Consider the following 20,764-nt stretch of genomic DNA (forward strand, 5'->3'; position numbering starts at 1 on the left):
TTTAGTTTACCATCAATCTTTTCCTTTTCAAAGACATGCATAGTCCATTACAACACTGACTACAATAAGGAAAAAATGGGAAACTGTTTTGTCCGGCAATCTGGGGCTACTTAAAACAACAATGATCTATCCATATGACGGAAAGCTGTGCAGTGATTAAGCGTAACATCAAATGCCTGGTATTTTCCTACTCTGGTAGAAATGGGCACATATTTTTACTTCCATTTGTATTTCTTCCATCAGTAAAAGGGGCTCCTTTCAGCAGGAATTCTCATCTGGGACCCCAGCAGGAAGCACATCACAACACGGGGTGGGGGCCACGTGTGCCCGAGTCTGCCACAGGCCAGGCGCTGGGCCACATACGCTCTGTATGGGAGTAATGGATGGGAACCGTGCCTCTCCATGACACATAGGAGGGAGGGACACTGATAACCCTCTCATGTCACAGCTCATACCTTTAACCCACATGATCCTGGACACATCTGACCTAGAAAGAAGTTCACCCATATGTTAACCAAAACAGTACACAGAAGTTATGTGTAGTAGAATCCCATTTCTGTAAGATAAAAGTGGTATACCCAATCTCAAAACTGGACACTCTGGAAAGAAAGACTCTGGAAACTCCTTAGTAAGTGGCTATCAAAGATGGCAGGTTTTTAAAACTCTGCATATCTGTATTTCTCTATGATAAACAACATTACTGAAGTCATTAAAAATAACGCTAAATGTAGGGAATCACTTCATTGGCCACAGCTTTAACTCAGTTGAGGTTTACAATGTACGTGCATGAAACAACACTCCCATAGGTACACATGTGCCTGACGTAAGAGGGAGTAAGTGGTGGAGGGTTGCCACAGGGGGTGAGCCAAGAATCAAAGAAGCTGGCAGATTCCGCTCTTGTCCAACATTTCCAACCCATTATGCACCTTGGAGACAGGGAATTAAAGACCGGGTGTTTTCACCCTTACAAATGCCACTCATTTTTAGGTGAGCTGCTGCTTAAAAATTGCTCATAAACCCATATGTATACTCAGAGAACAAATAATAATCACTGGTGTGGGGCTGGGCTTGAAAAAAATCAGTTTTACGCATAATGCCTCTTATACATGCTCTTTACATTACAATAAAATCCTCTAGGTAGGGACTGCACGGCAAATGATCTCTGCCAGCTTCTCCATCATACACGGGTTCCATGAAATTAAGAGAAAGAGAGAAAATTACCATAGCCCTTCTGCACAACCCTTAATACTCTTTAGATAGTTGAGTGTTCTCTTAGGCTGCCTATGAAATGCCACAAGCAAGTAAACTTACCCAGGATCACAGCAGTTGGCCCAAGGTCACCAACAACACCCTTGGGCCATGGATGCTGAAGAGACTGAGCCAGAAAAGTTAAACCATGTGAATCTGATGGAAAGAACACAATTCAGGATTAAAGCATGAAATAAACCCAAACTACAAATGCAAATTCACTGGCCTACTATTTCAGCTCTCACTTTTGCTGGAAGGTCAGGGCGGGACCTAACTTGGGGCAGGAAAGCAGAGTGAAGGAGCTAAGGAAAACGGAATTGAGAGAGAAACATTTAAAATTGTTTCCACTGTCCATCACAGACTCTTCTTAGATTTCCGTGCTAATAAATAGCTCTTTTAAAACGTGTCTAAAATGGGGCGCCTGGGTGGCTCAGTACGTTAAGCGTCCGACTTCAGCTCAGGTCATGATCTCACAGCTCGTGGGTTTGAGCCCTGCATCAGGCCCTGTGCTGACAGCTCAGAGCCTGGAACCTGTTTCAGATTCTGTGTCTCCTTCTCTCTCTGCCCCTCCCCTGCTCGCACTTTGTCTAAGATAAACATAAAAAAAAAAAAAATTAAAAGTGTCTAAAATGGTAGGCTATGACCTTGTTTTAATAATATCTTTAAATTATGAATTTATGGACTTCTGAAAATGTACTTCCATGTAATAAGAAATGGAGAACAGTTTTTTCCTGGTCTCATAAAAACAAACATCCTGTTGATAGGACCTCAAAACGTGCCACAAAATCACTAGGATTAAAGTTAAAATATTAAATTCAGAGTCCCAGTCTCTGCCTCCGTATAGGGAAAGTATGCACAGCTTACATCAGTTCAGTAAGATTCATACAAATAAGACAATTAAAAAAACAACAACAACCTGTATCGATGAGGATGCACTCACTTTCCATTCCCTGAGACTCTTTTCCTTGCAAAAACATTGGCCAAAGAGTAAGTGCTGGATTGAGTTTACTGGAAAAAGATGCAGACTTTCTATTCAATCGTGGTTTCTCTACAGAATGAAGGTTTTTATTCTCCTTGGGTGATATGTAACGAGCAAAGTTCTTCGCAACCAGATCATCATTAACACAGACCTGCACAATTTTGGACGTTTCAGAAATAAGACAAATAGAGTCAAGTAAGTGACTGCTCAGAAAATATCCCCAACTTGACCCCAAATTTCAACCTTCAGAAAAAATTATTTTATAGGACATAATTTGATAGAAACCAATTTCTTGACTTTTGCCCTGGTGATGATGAACTAGGTATTTCTGACCAGCCCACCTGATAAGGAAAACAGTAAGAATCTGCACAAAATATAAGAAGTATCTTCTTGAAAGCACTGGAGAGCTAACATCACTTTGCCAAGCAGAGATCTGGGGGGTTGGCAAGACAAAGCACAAATCATCAAATCATCAAAGGAAAAACTGACAGGGGCGCCTGGGTGGCTCAGTTAGTCATGATCCCATGGTCCGTGGGAGTCCGGCTCTGTGCTGACAGTGTGGAGCCTGCTCGGGATTCTGTCTCTGCCCATCCCCTGCTTGCGCGCACAGACACGCACACGTTCTCTCCCTCTAAAAATAAAGAAACTTTAAAATAAACTTTAAGGAGAAACTGATAAGTAAGACTTTATCAAAATTTAAATTTTCCGCTTCTCAAAAGATACTGTTAACAGATAAAGAGCAGGGGGGCCTGGGCGGCTCAGTTGGTTAAGTGTCCGACTCTTAATTGCGACTCAGGTCATGACCTCATGGTTCCTGGGATCAGGCCCCCTGCATCGGGCTCTGTGCTGACAGCCTGGAGCCTGCTTGAGATTCTCTCTCTTCCTCTTTCTCTGCCCCTTCCCCACTCGTGCTCTCATAAATAAATAAATAAATAAACAAAATTTTTAAAAAAGAGAGATGAGCAACCTACAGATAGGGAGAAAAAAAATTTTTTTTAATGTTTACTTATTATTGAGAGAAAAAGAGCACAAGCAGGGGAGGGACAGAGAGAGGGAGACACCGAGTCTGAAGCAGGTTCCAGGCTCTGAGCTTTCAGCCCAGAGCCCAACGTGGGGCTTGAACTCATGAACTGTGAGATCATGACCTGAGCCGAAATTGGAAGCTCAACTGACTGAGCCACCCAGGCACCCCAAGGAAATATTTTTAAAATTTTCTATCTGGATGGACATGTATCCAGAATATATAAAGAACTCTCAAAACTTAGTAAAAAGATGACAAATAACCCATTTTAAAAATGGGGAAAACACAATGGAATATTACACAGCCATAAAAAAGGATGAGATTTTTGCTATTCGCAACACCACAGATGGACCTAGAGGGTATTATGCTAAGTGAAATAAGCCAGAAGACAAACACCGTATGATTTCACTTATGTGTCGAATGTAAAAAGCAACAATAAACAAACAGCAGAAACAGAACCATAAATACAGAGACCTGACGGTTGCCAGAGGAGATGGGGGAAGGGGAAGGTACAACATGGGTGAAGGGGAGTAGGAGATACAGGCTTCCAGTTATGGAATGAAACAGTCACAAGGAAAAAAGGTTCACAGGGAATATAGTCAATGGTATTATAATAGTGTTGCATGTGACAAATGGGAGCCACACTTGTGGTGACCATAGCATGGTACAGGCTCATTAAATCACTATGTTGTACATCTCAAACTGACGTAATGTTATGTATCAAATATATTTCCATTTAAAAAGTCATCAAAAATGGGCAAAATACCCAAATACTTCATCAAAGAAGATACATGGATTGCAAAAGCATATGAAAAGATATGTAACATCATAAGTCGTTAGGGAAAATGCACAGTTAAACCACAATGAGATACCACCACACACCCGTCAAAGTGGCCAGACAAGTGTTGGAGAGGAAGTGGAGGAACCAGCGTCACACGTTGTTCATGGAATTGTAAAATAGTTGATCCCTTTGGAAAACAACAGGCCATCTCTTAATACCTACACTACCACCCAGAAATTTGACTCCCACGTATTTATTTTCCCAAGAGAAATGAATGCATGGGTTCACAGGAAGAACTGTACGTGAATAGTCATAGCAGTTTTTTTAACAGTCCCCAACGGTTCCCAAATTCAAATGTCCACCAAGAAGTGAACAGATAAACACACTGTAATATATCCAGACAACGGCAGCATATTTGACAATAAAAGGGATAAGGTGGACATATGCTAAAATCATTCTGCTGAGTAAAAGAAGCCAGGTAAAAAAGAAAACACCCTGTGCTTCCTTAGAGAGCCAGAAAAGGGATGGTGGGTCCTGTTTTTCTTTTCCTGACAATTACGACCTCACGCACCCACTGTGAGTTCTCTCTGCTAGTAAGCATGCCTTCTGCACTCCCCGCCCTTGAAGTAAGAACAACTTATCGTCTGCACACCACCACACAGAAGAAAAGAGACCTACTGGAAAAGCAAAAAGAAAGAAGTTGGTAAAGAACTTGTTCAAAGATGTTTTACAAGACTCGCCCAAGAGCCAACATTTTGTTACTTTTACCAAAGTGAAAAATAAGCAGTGAAGTGTAAAAATAAGCAATGTGAAATTGACAAGGATGTGGGAGAAACCCAAAATGCACCACCAAGAGTAACAAGGGAACCTTACTGCAAATGAGTAACATCATCACCAGGAAGAGGGCTGGGCAAGAAAACAGCCCACCTAAGTAACTTTGGAATAGCCGAAACAGTGATTCGGCTGCACCTGTAAGGCTAAAAACAAACTTCTTTTTCATACGAATGTGGGTGAGCAATTCCAGAATTACTCCATGCGAATACTAGCATTAATCAAACAAGTATGTGGTAGCTAACAAGAGGTTTCCCTGCTGTTGGGAACAGGTGTCACGATAAGGAATGGGGAGGGCCAGAAAGAAACCTGCGATGCCGGACTAGAATGAGAGATTCGGAGTTGTGTGTGCATGGACGAGCGAGCGCACGTGCACATACTTCCTAACTGTCTGCAGAGACGGCCTACAATCACCGGCCCCCGGGAGCCACAGAGCACACCTTGTGCCCTGGTCTTGCTATCTGAATACCATTCTTGTGCAAGAAGCAGCTGATTCCAGAGCTGGGCTGGAAGATGACAAAATTGGCCTAGAGCACCTCATGGTACCAAAATGTAGAAAGTTTTCAACAATGATGGGGTACACTGAAAGGACACGTAGGCCACTTTGAAGAAGCTGCTAATGGCCAAATCGGTGACAATTTGAGCAAGAAAATAAGGACAGCAATGGATTATATCCCTTAGAGTAAAACAAACAGCCCAGAGTCCATACTAAGATAAATTACTGAATCAATTTAATAAGTGAGGGGAGAAGAGCCAGTTCTTCTTTACACAGTTCCAATTAAAGAACGTAGAAGGCCTGGGGTGCCCGTGTGGCTCAGTCGGTTAAGTGTCCAGCTTCAGCTCAGGCCACGATCTTGTGGTCCGTGAGTTTGAGCCCCGCATCGGGCTCCGTGCTGAAAGCTCAGAGCCTGGAGCCTGCTTCGGATTCTGTGCTGCCCTCTCTCTCTCTGCCCCTGCCCCAATCGTGCTCTGTCTCTGTCTCTCAAAAATGAACAAATGTTAAAACAATTTTTTTTCAAAATGTAGAAGGCCTGACACAAAAGGGGCAAGCACCACGGAAATAAGCCCTGCAGGCAAGAATCACTGAGGCATATCTGCACAGCCCCAGAATATCTCCCCGTAAGATACGTCACAATTTGAAAAGGAAAAAGCAGTAACTGCACAGGGCACACCCGGCGGACACCACCTTAACCAGGTGATGGAGGTGAACCCGACGCCAACATCAGAAACCCCCTGCGAGGATGCAGACAAGGGCACGAAGGTCACTTCTGTAACATTCTTGCCCCAAATGTACCACCTCAGTCCAATCACATCAGGCAAACCCAAGTTGAGCAACATTCTACAAAATAACTGGACAACACTCCAGAAGTGTCAAGGTCTTAGAAGATGAGGAAAGACCGAGAACTACCGCCGACAGGAGGAGACTAAGGAGACAGCATGAGATCCTGGATCAGGTCCTAGAGCAGAGAAAGCAATTTAGTGGGAAAATGGGAAAAACTCAAACTAGGTCCATGGATTTGCCGAAACAGCATTTTAGGGGCATCTGGGTGGCTCCAGTCAGTTAAGCATTTGACCCTCGATTTGAGCTTAGGTCACGATCTCACGGTTCGTGGGTTTCAAGCCCTGTGTCAGGCTCTGGGCTTCTAGTGCCAAGCATCCTTACAATTCTCTCTCCCTCTCTCTCTGCCCCTCGCCCCCACTCGGCATGTGCATTTGCACTCTGTCTCAAAATAAAAATGTTTTAAATGTTTATTTATTTTTGAGAAAGACCGAACACGAGCAGGAGAGGGGCAGAAAGAAAGGAAGACACAAAATCGGAAGCAGGCTCCAGCCTCTGAGCTGTCAGCACAGAGCCCGACACGGGGCTTGAACTCACCAACTGTGAGATCATGACCTGAGCTGAAGGTGGACACCTAACCGACTGAGACACCCAGGCGCCCCAAAAATAAAATAAATCCACAGTTAAGATGCCTCCTGTTGCTCCATCTTTTTGCCCTGTGCCACCCTCCATAAGGGGGGCAGCCATCCTAATGGTAATGGCTGATAACGGGGGTAGGGAGTTCACGTTATGCCCACCTCCTCTCTACTTAGGTTATCTCAATTTTCTACAATGAGCACATATTACACATAGTGAGAAAATTATGGGTGGAAAAAAAGCAACGAACTCAAAGCCATACAAATATGTGTATTTATAAAAATTACGTCCTGGGGGGCACGTGGGTGGCTCAGTCAGTTAAGCATCCAATTCTTGATTTTGGCTCAGATCTCACGGTTCGTGAAATGGAGCCCCAAGCTGGTCTCTGTGCTGACAGCAGGGAGCCTGATGCGGGGCTTGCGCTCATGAACCACGTGATCATAACCTGAGCCGAAGTCAGACGCTCAACAGACTGAGCCACCCAGGCACCCCAACTTTTTTATTTTCTTGAAGTTTATTTATTTTGAGAGAGAGCAAGAGCGTGCATGCGTGGGGGGGGAGGGGCAGAGGCAGAAGAAGAGAGAGAATTCCAAGCAGGCTCCACGCGGGGCACGGTGCCTGATGTGGGGCTCCATCCCATGATCTGAGATCATGACCTGAGCTGAGATCAAGTTGGACACTTAACCGACTGGACCACCCCGGGGCCCCTAGGTGTGAATGACGTCCTTTTCTTTAGTGTTTACTCTTTTTTTTTTTTATTTTTTATTTTTCCAACGTTTTTTATTTATTTTTGGGACAGAGAGAGACAGAGCATGAACAGGGGAGGGGCAGAGAGAGAGGGAGACACAGAATCGGAAACAGGCTCCAGGCTCCGAGCCATCAGCCCAGAGCCTGACGCGGGGCTCGAACTCACGGACCGCGAGATCGTGACCTGGCTGAAGTCGGACGCTTAACCGACTGCGCCACCCAGGCGCCCCTTTAGTGTTTACTCTTTATTAAAATAAAACACTTAAGCAACGACAAAACATTCTCCAAATGCAATTCGTTCACTTACTTTCTCATTTTTTATGGTTGCGTAAAGGTAGACCTCAAAAGTATCTTCTTCCACGGCGCACAATTTGGCCTCCACCTGGGTAGTCGCTAAACAGCACGAATGAACAGACGTAAAAGAGCTGATATTAAAAGTGTACTTGGAACAATCGTATTCCACCCATCAATCTGTACTCACCACTTAGCATCACCCAGAGCCACCAGGGCTGCCGGCCTCCCCACCAGGGACGGTGGGTGGGCGGAGACCAAGGCTCTCCCCTCGTGGAATCACCCACGCTGCCCCTGCCTGCGAACACCCTGAGCAGCTCTTGGCCCTCTTCCCTTCCGGTGCCTCCCAAATCCACTTCCCGCTCAGTCTCCCGCCCGAGTCACTCCACACTGCCGACGCCCCGGCAAACAGAGCTCCTGGCGCCTCTCTGAGACCCAAGAAGCCACGCTGCAGTTCCAGGCTTGGGCACCTTCAGGCCCCACGCGAAGTCCGTCACAAACGCGTTTCATTTCACAACTGTCACCATCATTTCCGGGTGAGGAGACCGGGCTCAGAGAAGGCTGCAGGGCAGGATGCAATCCCAGGAGCTCTGCTCCCTCCACACCTGTATCTCCTAGTGTCCCCCCCCCCACCCACCCCGTGGGCTCGCAAGGGCCCAAACTCCACAACCGGAGACCTTCCCAACCTCTCCTGTCTCCCAGGCCCCAGCACCTGGCTCTCCCTTCGCCCAGACAGTGGGGCGGCCCAGACAGTGGGGCGCCCAGACAGTGGGGCGGCAGTGGGGGGACATATCTGTCTCCCCAGCCGCCCCATATCTGTCTCCCCAGCCCTGTAAGCGGCACAGGGGAGGGGCCGGGACCCCAGCAGGCACCAGGCAGCAGCCCAGGCATTTCACCCCCACTCTTCCTCAGAACAGCTCTGGGAGGCAGGCATAGGCATTTGGCTCTTGACTGCCAGGGGTCAGGACAGACGTCACACGAGACTGTACTTTACGGTCAACAATACAAAGAGAGCACACTGTATAGCTTCTCTGAGACTGCCTAGGCATCTTAAATAGGCAACAATGATCATTACACATCACTGAAAAAAGAGAGGCTTTCCATCAACTGCAGGTTTAGTGAAATGCACGGACATTTATTTTGTAGTGCACAGCTTCCATGCAAACCAAGGGGCAGGACTATTGTTGGGGAAGGGTCCCTCACCCGAACAGCCCCTTTCTCACTCTCCATGACTGACATCCACACCCACTCCCAAAATTTCAGGGGTGCAGAGTCACTGTGACACAGGGTGGACGGAGTTCCAGGTAACAGATGAACACGCACATCTCAAACCCCCTCACCAACGGAAGGATAAACCCCCTGAGTGTCAGTTCAAAGCAGCTGCGGTGATGCTGCACCTGCCTTACCTTTCAGGATGTTCTGAAAGTACTGAATAGCTGCACTGTCCCACTTCTTGGCAGGTCTGGAACAGGAAACAGATGCCACCTTATCAAACACAAATCTGAGGCTAGGACACCAACATCATTTTGTAAGCCACAAGCTGGACGTTTCTGACACTGCGTGGTGAACATATGACACGGATGCTGGGGAGCTCGGCCCCGGCTCTGGCTTTGGGGGTGACCATCCCAGCCACGCCCTGCAGGGGGCCCTCTTGCCGCTGCCGCCTGCACCCAGTGCAGAACCTCACGGAGAACAGGCCCATCTTGGGGCTTCCAGAGTGGCCGGTGCATCGCCTTCCCAACACCAGTGTCCCCAGTGACCTGGGACATATCTGTCTCCCCAGCCAGAACGCAAGCTCCCTGGGGCAGGGACGCTGCGTGTGCAGCACTCCACACGTGACTGGTTAGACCAATATGGTAAGAGCGGCTGGGGGAAAGCTGGCCATCGGTGCCTCACAGCCTCTGTCTCCTGCTTTCTACCTATCACCTTGCCCTTTCCTGTGCTTGCTTTGGAAAGAAAATCTAAGAAGAGCTGTAGGCGGTGGAAGACAAGGAGAAACCAGTATTTGGAAGCAAGGAACAAAAATAATGGAAGTAAAGGTAGAGTGACCAGTTTTCTGTCTCCACTGGCTTGATTCCCCAGAGATGCCACCACCACGCTCCAGGGGCTGTTTTAAGGATCAAACGAGGGGCGCCTGGGTGGCTCAGTCGGTTGAGCACCGACTTCGGCTCAGGTCAAGATCTCGCGGTCCGTGAGTTCGAGCCCCGCATCGGGCCCCTGTGCTGACAGCTCAGAGCCCGGAGCCTGTTTCAGATTCTGTGTCTCCCTCTCTCTGACCCTACCCCATTCATGCTCTGTCTCTCTCTGTCTCAAAAATAAATAAAAACGTTAAAAAAAAAATTTAAAAAAAAAAGGATCAAACGAGGTAACATACACAAAGCACCCAGCCCCATGCCTGGGCTAAGATGTTGTTTTTACTAAAATAGATATTAAGCACATTACTTCAAGAAAATCACAAAGGGTTTCTAAAAGGAGGCAAAAAAAAATTTAAGACAGTGGTTCTAAAACCTTGCTACACACAAAAAAATTACCTAGTAAGTTTTTAAGAATGAAAGAAAATGGCCCAAAAGAAAAATCGATCTAGGCTTTCACAGGTAAACCAATCACACAGTCTGTCTCTTTCTCTCACACAAAAAATAACCACATGAAGAGATACCCAACTTTGTAAGTTGGAAAAATACAAATTAAAAACAAAATACCATTTTCACCCAGGAAACAAGCAAAAATTTAAAAAGCCTGGTGATAATTAACGTTGCACAGGAAAAGAGCACTCTATACCCCAGTGACGCGAGTATAAATTGCTAGGCCTCCTGGAGGACCACGTGACAAAATCTACAGAAACCGTAAAATACATATTGTCACAGAAGTTCTAGGTGAAGTGTAAACACAAAGGTACCACGTGTGCCTGCACGGAGGGTGCGTCCAAGGCTGAGAAAGCTCCCTGAGGAGCACCGCAGTCCTGGGAAGGTGGTGACCAGACGGGGAAGAACGAGATACAGTCTGCCTCTGAGGGACAGCTGGGAGTGGACAGACCCGCACCAAAGGCAGCCCTGGAGGGGAAGGAGCTCGCTGTTCTGGAAGTAGGACCGGGAGGAGGCAGGGGCTGCTGCTGCCTGTGGGACCCACTCTCCCACAGTCTCTGAGGCCAGAGCGGTGTGGGCTGGCCGCAGGGAGCCTGGCGGGGCATCGGCAGGGACAAGATGGCTCAGCATCTATAGTGCAGCTTCTGAGGCCAGCCACAGGGCGATGCACTCACCCTCTCAAGGAAACTGTAGGTGCTGGGGGTGCAGGGAGTGGGAATGGAGGGTCCCCACAGATCCCATGAAAGCATCCACAAGAAGAGTAGCTTCCAAGTTCAGAGAACACGATGCAACATCACCAGGACGTGTAACTTAAGCCGGAACTGTGCTGGGCCTTACACTTTTTCTTCCCACAATGCCACAGTCCAGGGTGGGGAGGTACCAGGTGGAAGGGCAGGGCTGCCTCAGGACCTCAGGTAGCACTTGGTCAAGACAGCAGAGATCGCAGCCATACTCCTGCCACAGTACTGCCCAGTGCAGGGACCCATCCTGCACAAATATTGGCAATGCGGCCCAACACTAGGAAAACGAGGCAGAGGCGGGGGGGGGGGGGGGGGGCGGTGATATGTGCACACGTACTGCCTGCGTGTACACATCTCCATACCCCTATGTTGCATACGCACGTATCCGCATTCTCACAGCAACGTTCAGCACACAGTGCTCTGGGAACACTCTAGCTGGCTCTCAAGACAGGAGTGGTTACGTACAGCAAACAGCCAGTTATGTTCACCACAGAAAGGCCAACAGCAGAAGGTACTACATTGTATTAGCAAAGAGCTTCAGCACACATTCTTAGGTTAAATTTGCAAATAAGGCAGTATGTTCTATTTTCATGAAAGGCTCCGAGCAAATGAACACATAGGAAGTCCTGAATGAGCTCTGCAAATTCAGAGCCTAGACAGGTCGCAGAGGCCTGGGTGGAGAGAGGGGCTGGAGAAAAATACAATGGGCAATTTTTTTTTTTTTAATACTCCATGAGCCTATACTTGGCAATGTTTCTCTTCACACTTAATTTCCTACTTTTTGTAACTTAAAAAAAAAAAAAATCGCAGAGCACGGAGCTCAGGCTCGCCTATAAGCCCCTCAACTGCAGCCTCTGGAGAGGGGTCTGCCCAGGGAATTCGGCCGCACGGCCAGGTGCCAGGTTCCACACATACCAACTCAGAAGATGCCTCCTGAGGAACAAAGAGGCCTCTAGAATCACTGAGCACTACTCAAGGGGAAGAGACGCACTGTAACATCATCCACTTGATTTCGTCACTTTTACCCACGATTCAGCATCTGTTACAGGCGGTACTTACACAATTTCAGCGCTATCTTCGCAGAAGTCAATGTGTAACGTAACAGGTTTCGTGCAGTACAGTCTGAATTTTTTCGCTCGGTAGGGAAGCTGCATAAAAGTTTCTACTGCAACTCGGATGCTTAAGAGCAAAACAGAAACAGTTCCATTACAAAGAAAACTTACACATAAAGTATTTCTTTAAAGTACACCAATGCAATTAACATACCTAAAATACACAAAAACCAATTCTTTGTTTCTAAGAGAGCCCCCAACAGCAGGAAGTGACTGGCAGACATCTGCTCAAGTCAGGGGGAGGGAACTGGTTCTCAAGGTGGGGGTAAAGCACAGATACGTGACTAGCACGTAGGTGGATATTCAGTGTATCTGTCGTTAAAACTTCATGGTGTGGGGGCGGGAGGTACCAGAAAAATTATGTCTAACATGGCTCCTCAGACTGAGAAACACTAGGAAATAATGCACAATCCTGTGAAATCAATTCAACTTAAGATTTTTAAACATTAATTTCAACAGACAACCAGGATTATCTTAAAATTTCTGTAAATGAGCAGAAACTCATTGGGTTTTTTGAGGTGTTTTTATAATTAATGTTCATCAACGCTGCACAAAAGAGGGACTCAGATTTGATGAACACGTTGTTCAGCAGTTTCATTTCCATTCTTCAGGCAAACGACAGGCCACGTGCATCACCATTTCGACAGAAGCAGGTTCTCGATGCCCTGTATGGGCAGCCTCACCACGTCTTGTCTCAACCGTTCACAAAAAGGTGGCCGTCCTAACTCCCCCTCCAGGTCTCCCTGTGCTCTGTTTAATCACAGAGCACTCTTGCCCGAAAAAAGCAAAACTGAAAACTCCAAACACTAAAAATCTTTCCAAAGAATTCAACACACTTAATTTTATAACAATTCTGATTTCTTATAAAGGTGCGGAATCACAAGCTAGAAAGGCATCTTTTTCTTAAATGTCTGCCAATTCCCAATGTCCGATAAGTCCTTTAGCCACGAAACTCTTCCGCTCAAGATAAACCTCTCACTGCAACTAAAGTCTTTTGGAAGAAGGGTCCTCAAGTTAATTATCAAACCAATATCCTCTTACTCGGAGGCAGGAAACTATAAAAAAAAATTGCCACAAAGCCTCGCTTGTTGATAGTGTTTTCTAACGAACTCTTAGTGGGTGGTCCTAGAGTCAATGAGGGCTCCTTCTCAACTGTTTCCCCACCTAATGTGACCGATGGTCACGCCCCCGCTCTCCTAAGTAAAATGACCAGGAATACTCAGACAGGTGCTCTCATCCCCCGCAACCCCAACCCCCAACCGGAGGCTGCACCACCACAGGCCCCCTCTGTGGGGACAAGATGACTCTCCGCCTCCCTGAGGACCCACCCCATCACCTGACCACACTGAGAGGGGAGGCCAGGAAGGAAGGTGGAAGAAGGGCCCAGCTCCCTGATGAATCCTCACTCTGCCCAGTTGCTCTTACAATGACTGCATGTAGAACTGGAACCTGGCAAGCCTTCCCTAGGTGAAGCTAAAAAAAAAATCCCAGTTTTGTGACAGGTATCCCCTTACTTTATTGACACTCTCCTTTAAAACTAATAGTTGTCTCCTTAGAAAGCGGAAGGCTAAATAAATACGTAGGTACTTTTTTGAGAGAGAGAGGGCGCAAGTGAGCAAGGAGCAGAGAGAGAGAGGGGGAGAGAGAGAGAGAAGCGGGACTCGAACTCACAAACTACGAGATCATGACCCGAGCTGAAGCCAGATGCTTAAAGACTGAACCACCCAGGGGCCCATACGTACTTTTTAGATTTCACTGGGATGTACTTGGCAAAGTCCACCAGGAAGCACTCCGCCAGGTGATGGTCCGCCAAAGACACCAGTGACTTAATGACAGCCCTGCACCAGCACTTCAGTTCCTGGCAGTAAACCACACACACCTGCGAAGTAACCACTGCAGTGTGAAGACCTCGAGCGACGGAAGGGTACTCCCGCACCATCGCCACCTACACCTCCCCTCACAGGAGGAAGGCATGTGCGGAGGCGGGGCTGCCCACGCTAACGGCTGCTGGGCGGGGAACAAGAACACAGGACACCCGAGTCCCTTTTCCTTGCTTCTCTTAACGTTTTGATGCCTTAACCAAGGACAATTTTTTGAAAGGAAAGTGCATCACTTTGCCTTCTCAAATCGGAAACAAAGCTTACAAATAATTGTCAATGACATGGCTACGCCTCTGTGACACCGCGCCCCAGGCTCATCTTCCCCATCCTGCTTCCCGGGGCTTTTCCTGCTCTCCAACTTTGGTTCACTCTGTCACAACTGAACGTTGGCTCCAGGACGATGCGGACGTCTGTTTTCTGTACTGTCAGGTTTCCAGCACCTAGAACGGTGCCTGCCAGGCGTTAAGTCTTCAAAAACCACCTAAACGCCTGCAGCCTGTTTTTAGGGAAACCGCCCTGCAGGAGTGATAGCCCCCTGGCACCCAGAACGTCCCACAGGACTGCCGGGCCAGAGCAGACTTGACTGCAACCCAGACAGGCAAACCAGATGCTGAGCACAGGCTCACAAAGGGCCCAACAGGGAAGACGTGATTGCTGCCCTCGGGACCTGAAGCTGGACACTAGGTGCAGCCATGTTGCAAGGGCTGGGTTCCCGGGAGCCTCACAGAATTCCAAAGTCAAAAGACTCCAGAGAAATCTTGCAAAAGGACGGAGAATATTTCTGTTTAACGCTGAGTTCAAAGCAACTTGTAGGAATGGTGGGAACACTTAACAGTTCACACAGCCGGTCGGCTTTGAACTGGTGACTTACAGGGCTTCCGCTAGCCCGAAGTGGGGTAACTTAAGCATCAAGAACAGGGATTACTACTGATGAATACGTTAAAAGCCAAGAGTTCAATACAGTACTTAAAAAATGAAAAGAAGGAGGGAAAAACAACATAAACCTCCGGACACCGCTGTAGACAACTGGGCCCATCACGAGGTGGAAAACTGGTAAGGGAAAGAATCAAGCAACTTTTCTACCTATCCAGTGCGATCGGTACTATTTCCGGGTAGCCAAACCATCTCAATAGGGGAGGGAAAGTTCTCTGCAGATGAATTCGGACTCATGAAGACACAAGGAATGTGAAAACGACCTTTTTGCAAGCTTAACCGGAAGGACGGATTTGGGCCGTGCTGGTCACTGCACGGTGCTGCCACTGCAGGAAGAGCTGAGGGCAGCCCCCCACCCCGAGGTGGGGCTCAGGCTTCACCATCTGAATCCGCTGGTCTTCACCCAAAGTGATATTCGTTCCAAATTTAACACAGGATGAAGCTCTCAGCCCCAATCATTCTGGGGGGGTCGTAGGGAGTGACCCTAAATCCAATCAAAGCTTTATCTTTAACTAACAGCCCACATAAAACAGAGGGGATAGAGGGAAAGTTCACCACCACCACAAACAAGGAGGCACTTGGGCAATCCAAAATGTGGAATATTTTAAAAGGGCAACTGACTGGGTTTTGTTCCTCCAACAAGTCGATGGCATGGAGAAAAATAATAAATGTTATTACTGATGATTTCTTTGGAAGTGGGAAAGAATTCAAATTATTTCTAATAATCTTCTCTTGTCATACTATTAGAAAAATTCAAACTCTCCTGAAACATGACTGACGTGTAGAGAGAATCAGACAATGGGCCTGGGAGCCAAAGTGGCAAGAAAGGAAGGAGGGGCCATGACATCAAGTAAGGAAAATAAACAAGCGTGAGTTGGTCAAAGTCATGAGCAACAAAAGGGAGTCATAGGCCCTAGACTGAAAACCCCATGCCCTCTTGCCTGAGGCCCCCACACCTGTGATGGAACTGGAATAACCCTCCGGTTGCCCGCCCCAGGAGGACCACCCAAAGCCTCAATTTTCGATGACATTTCATCTCCTGATGCCTCACATGAACCTTCTACAACGTCTGCTTTCCAGGACCAGCCTGAATCCTGTGCAGCCAGAAGAACCTAACACAAGGTGACGATAATAAGCAATTAAAATACTCTAAAAGCTTTTTATCACCAAAACAGCAGACATTTCAAGTAGTATTTCAAGACTCAGTGCTTAAAGCAAATTGAGATACATACCTGCCCCTCTTCCAACATTAACGGCTTTGTTTCTATATCTTGACACATGCTATTATAGAAGTCATTCATGGCACTATTTAGTTTTTGATAATCAACTTCATGATCTAAAAAGGGACTACATCCTTTTATAATAACCCAGAAGCATCCCGGATCTTCAATCTGTAAAAATTTTAAAAGACAAACAAAACAATGCATGATTTAAAAGTAGAACCATAAAATGGTAAACCTTAGAGGCATGATAACTGTTATGAACTTAAGTGATCTACCGAATTCTTGATGAGTACCTCTGTCTTAAATAGTCACAGCAAAGGTAAAAGATAAAAGACAAAAAAGATATAGATCAACTCATCACACTGTATACCTCAAACTTACACAATGTTATACGTCAATTATATTTCAATAAAGCTGGGGGAAAAAAGGTAGAAGATGCAAAGATATAATTCTAAAACACATAAAGAAAAATAAAAAAACACATAACCAATAATATGTAATTTTTAATTATGTGCGTCAAAAAGTAAACTGAGATCAAAGCCCTCGAACTCCTATATTTAAGTATTTGTAATAAAACACAAAAGCAAGGTCCCAAATAATGTTCCCAATATTGTCTTTTGTAAGAAAGAGAAGGAAATATGAATACACGTATATTCTGCTCATATTAAAAGGAAGACAACAGATAAACCAGAACGAACACAAGTTATTACCTACAGGAAGCCAGCTTGTTATGTATCAGTGTTCTTGAAAACTAAGATTTTCATTGTTAGAGAGAAGACACAAATGTAAAATGAAAAGTTAACTTTGAATTGAAAGTATCAATAGGAACCCATGACTTTTTCAATGCACTTATTTCCTAACCCTGCCTACTGAAAGGGCCTAAAAGCAATGCCATCCCAAGACTTTGGATCCTACGTAGCAGGTGGCAGATGTACCAGTGTTCACTTCAAGTATTCTCTTTTTCTAAATGTTTGACTATTTTAATAGGAAATAGTTGGGAAAAAGAACAGCGGGCCATTCTGGCTCCCGTTCATGGCAGACTAATTTCCATGGACTAACCCCCCTGTAAGCAACAATGATAAGCCCTGGGAAAAAAAACACAAAGTAACAATTTAAAGGCTCTGAACAGACTAGAAACAGAGGCACCGGATGCTTGCAAGGCGGGGAGCCTTGGGTGGGCCTGGGGTACAGCTTTCCAGCCCAAGCTGAGGGGCTGCAACATGGACAGAAAGACAGTGTGGCTTGAGGAACCAGAGAAGGGAGTTTTGCGGCTATGGGAGTAGCTGTTAAGTTTAGGGAGAAATTCTGAAAGAGCCACGCTGGGCAGAGCCAAGTCCTTGGCAAGCCTGCATCGCCCAGCTAAGACCCCTGCAGTCCAGAGAAAAGCAATCATTACAGGGTGGACAGAAGCACTACACAGTTTTAGCTGCCGCCCATGAGAACTGCAAACTCTCGCATGCGCATGCGACAGCCCCGGACCTCTGCACCTGGAGGCCATGTCCCCAGGATGACCCCAGCCCCTCTACAACGCCTCGTCTGGGGAAGGAAGCTCAAGGCTGCCAGGAGAACTCACTGTCTGTTCCGGCCAGCTTCTCAGAGCCCCTCAGCCTCCCTTACTGTGAGCATTCCCTAAAGAGGGCTTTCAAGTGCCAGTGCTTCCTGTCCCCTTGAGATGGGCATGCGTCTCCCACTACTCAGGAGTCTCCCTCGAGGACCCAAAAGCCATTCCTGCGACATGGTATCACCCGGGAGGCAGGGACAGAAGCCTCCTTTCTCGGCTAGCAGCCACGCTGGCCTACTCACAGGACGCTGACCAGCCCTGTTGGTTTTCACCAGAGCCCCTCCCCTCCTCTTCCTCTGCCTTCCTTTACCATGCTCGGCCACCTCTGCCCTTCTGAGCTCCTTCGCTGCCAGCAGCCAAGGCTTTAACTACTGTCGGCCTTTGTTTGTCCCTGGCACCCATCACAGGAAAACAGTCTGCGGCACCAGTCCTGCCAAATTAAAGAGGCTTAGGATGCACCGCAGGCCCTCCACAGAAACCCCCAGGTGCCAGGCCTGAGAATACAAGACCACACTACTGGGCAAAGGAAATGTGCCCTACCAGCTTGCCCCAGGCCAACAGGTGCTTGAAAAGCATAAACCAAGCCTCCCAGAGGCCAGATGTAGCAAGTGACTAAGGCACAGGTCAGCACACTTTGCCATAACCACAATATCCAGGGTAGCAATTACTAGACATGTAAAGACATGAACAGGTGGTTATGTGGCCAAGGAAGATAACAGTAAGAAGAAAGTGAACCCAAGATTGCCCAGGTGTTGACATGAACTGGCAAGGACTTAAAAGCAGCTGTTTATAAATATGCAGAACAACTTAAGAATAAGCGGTTATACTGAGTTTGTTTTCCCAAGAGGAGAATCTCGTGTAAAAAAAATGGAAACTTTAAAGAAAAACCCTTTGGAAAAGGTGAATTCCAGAACTAAAAAGTAAAACCTACAAAAAAAAAAAAAAGTACTAGTGGTATATGGTCTCAACAATTATTCAACATCGTATAATAAGATAAGAAAAAGGTTTTCAGGAAGATTGGAAATGAAGAAAGAAAACGGTCTCTATTCACAAACAAGAACATCTACATAGAAAATCCTAAAGGAGGGGCGCCTGGGTGGCGCAGTCGGTTAAGCGTCCGACTTCAGCCAGGTCACGATCTCGCGGTCCGTGAGTTCGAGCCCCGCGTCAGGCTCTGGGCTGATGGCTCGGAGCCTGGAGCCTGTTTCCGATTCTGTGTCTCCCTCTCTCTCTGCCCCTCCCCCGTTCATGCTCTGTCTCTCTCTGTCCCAAAAATAAATTAAAAAAAAAAAAAAAAGAAAAAGAAAATCCTAAGGAATCTACCAACAATAATGTCAGAACTAGTTAAGTGATTATACCAAGGTTCCAGGGTACAAGGTCAAATATTGAATTCAACTGTATGTACATCATACTCCAGCAATGAAAACTGGAAATTTAACTTAAAGAAAAATAATGCTATTTTCAACAGCACCAAAAGACAGGAATTACTTAGAAATGAATCTAACAAAATAACTACAAAACGTGTGTGGTGAAAGGTATACAAACTAATGAACTAGATCAAGGAAGACCTCTAATGCAGATATGCGGTGTTCATGGATTGTTAAAATGTCGATTTTCCCCTCGATGATCTATAAATACAACTCCATTCCATCAGGAATTGAGAAATTGATGAACTTACTATGAAATTCTTATTGGAAAGGCAAAGGAACTAGAATGGCCCAAATAATTCTGGAAAATACCAACAGTGTTGGAAAACTCATAACATCTGATTTCCAGACTTACCATAAAGCTACAGTCATCAGAAAAGTGTGACACTGGAGAAAGCACAGACACAGCAACAGAACAGAAATACACTCACACATATATGATCAAATAATTTTCAATAATGGAACAAAAGCAATTTGCTGGAGAAAGGGTAGTTTTCTAACAAATGACACTAGAACAATTAGTTACCCATATGCACAAAAACGAACTTTGATCCATTCTTCATATCAGATACAAAAATGAGCTCAGATGGATCATATATCTACATGTAAAATATAAAACTATAAAGTTTCTCAAAGAACACATGGGGGAGGGGCACCTGGGTGGTTTAATCGGTTAAGCGTCCAACTCTTGTTTTCAGCTCAGGTCATGATCTCGAGTTTCGTAGGCTTGGGCCCTGCATCGGGCTCCGCGCTGACAATATGGAGCCTGCTTGGGATTCTCTGTCTCCCTCTCTCTCTGCCCCTCCCGTGCCCTCTGTCTCTCTCAAAATGAATAAACTTAAAAAAAACTTGGGGGGGGGGGGTGTGCATGGGTGGCTCAGTCGGTTAAGCGTCCAACTTCGGCTCAGGTCATGATCTCGTGGCCCCGTGCGTTCGAGCCCCACGTCGGGCTCTGCGCTGACAGCTCAGAGCCTGGAGCCTGCTTCAGATTCTGTGTCTCCCTCTCTCTGCTCCTCCCCGGCTCACGTTCTGCCTCTCTCTCTTCCAAAAATAAACATTAAAAAAATTTTTTTTTTATTTAAAAGAATACATGGGGGAAATTTTGTGAAATACATGGGGGCTGCCTAAAATCTTAGGCAAAGATTTCTTAGATATAACACCAAAAGTATAATTTGTATGAACCAAAATTGATAAACTGGACTTAATCCAAATTAAAAACTAATGCTTTTTAAAAAAAAAATTTTTTTAACGTTTATTCATTTTTTGAGAGACCGAGAGGGACTGAGCATGAGCAGGGAAGGGCAGAGAGAGACACACAGAATCTGAAGCAGGCTCCAAGCTCTGAGCTGTCAGCACAGAGCCCGACGTGAGGCTCAAACTCATGAGCGGTGAGATCACGATCTGAGCTGAAGTCGGACACTCAACCGACTAAGCCACCCAGGCGCCCCACTAATGCTTTTTTTAACTTTTCATTTATTTATTTTGAGAGAAAG

General features: G+C 46.2%; 1 protein-coding gene across 5 annotated transcripts in view; it reads right to left on the reverse strand.

The window, feature by feature from the left end:
* The window catches only part of TDRD12 (tudor domain containing 12), a 70,668-nt gene that overhangs the window by 46,208 nt on the left and 3,696 nt on the right, over positions 1-20,764 (reverse strand). For all 5 annotated transcript variants that reach the window (XR_008423360.1, XM_019423331.2, XM_019423332.2 and 2 more), the window contains exons 2-8: positions 16,293-16,451; positions 13,990-14,126; positions 12,195-12,314; positions 9,220-9,275; positions 7,830-7,915; positions 2,189-2,378; positions 1,312-1,404 (exon numbers count right to left, since the gene is read on the reverse strand). Coding sequence is in view for 4 of the 5 variants with exons in the window: in XM_019423331.2 (XP_019278876.2) it covers positions 1,312-1,404; positions 2,189-2,378; positions 7,830-7,915; positions 9,220-9,275; positions 12,195-12,314; positions 13,990-14,126; positions 16,293-16,451 (841 nt within the window). In the remaining variant the exon portion in view is untranslated. The remainder of the gene's footprint in view (positions 1-1,311; positions 1,405-2,188; positions 2,379-7,829; positions 7,916-9,219; positions 9,276-12,194; positions 12,315-13,989; positions 14,127-16,292; positions 16,452-20,764) is intronic.

Source organism: Panthera pardus, unplaced genomic scaffold (assembly GCF_024362965.1).
Source record: "Panthera pardus isolate Hobbes unplaced genomic scaffold, ASM2436296v1 HiC_scaffold_18, whole genome shotgun sequence".
Lineage (NCBI taxonomy): Eukaryota > Metazoa > Chordata > Mammalia > Carnivora > Felidae > Panthera > Panthera pardus.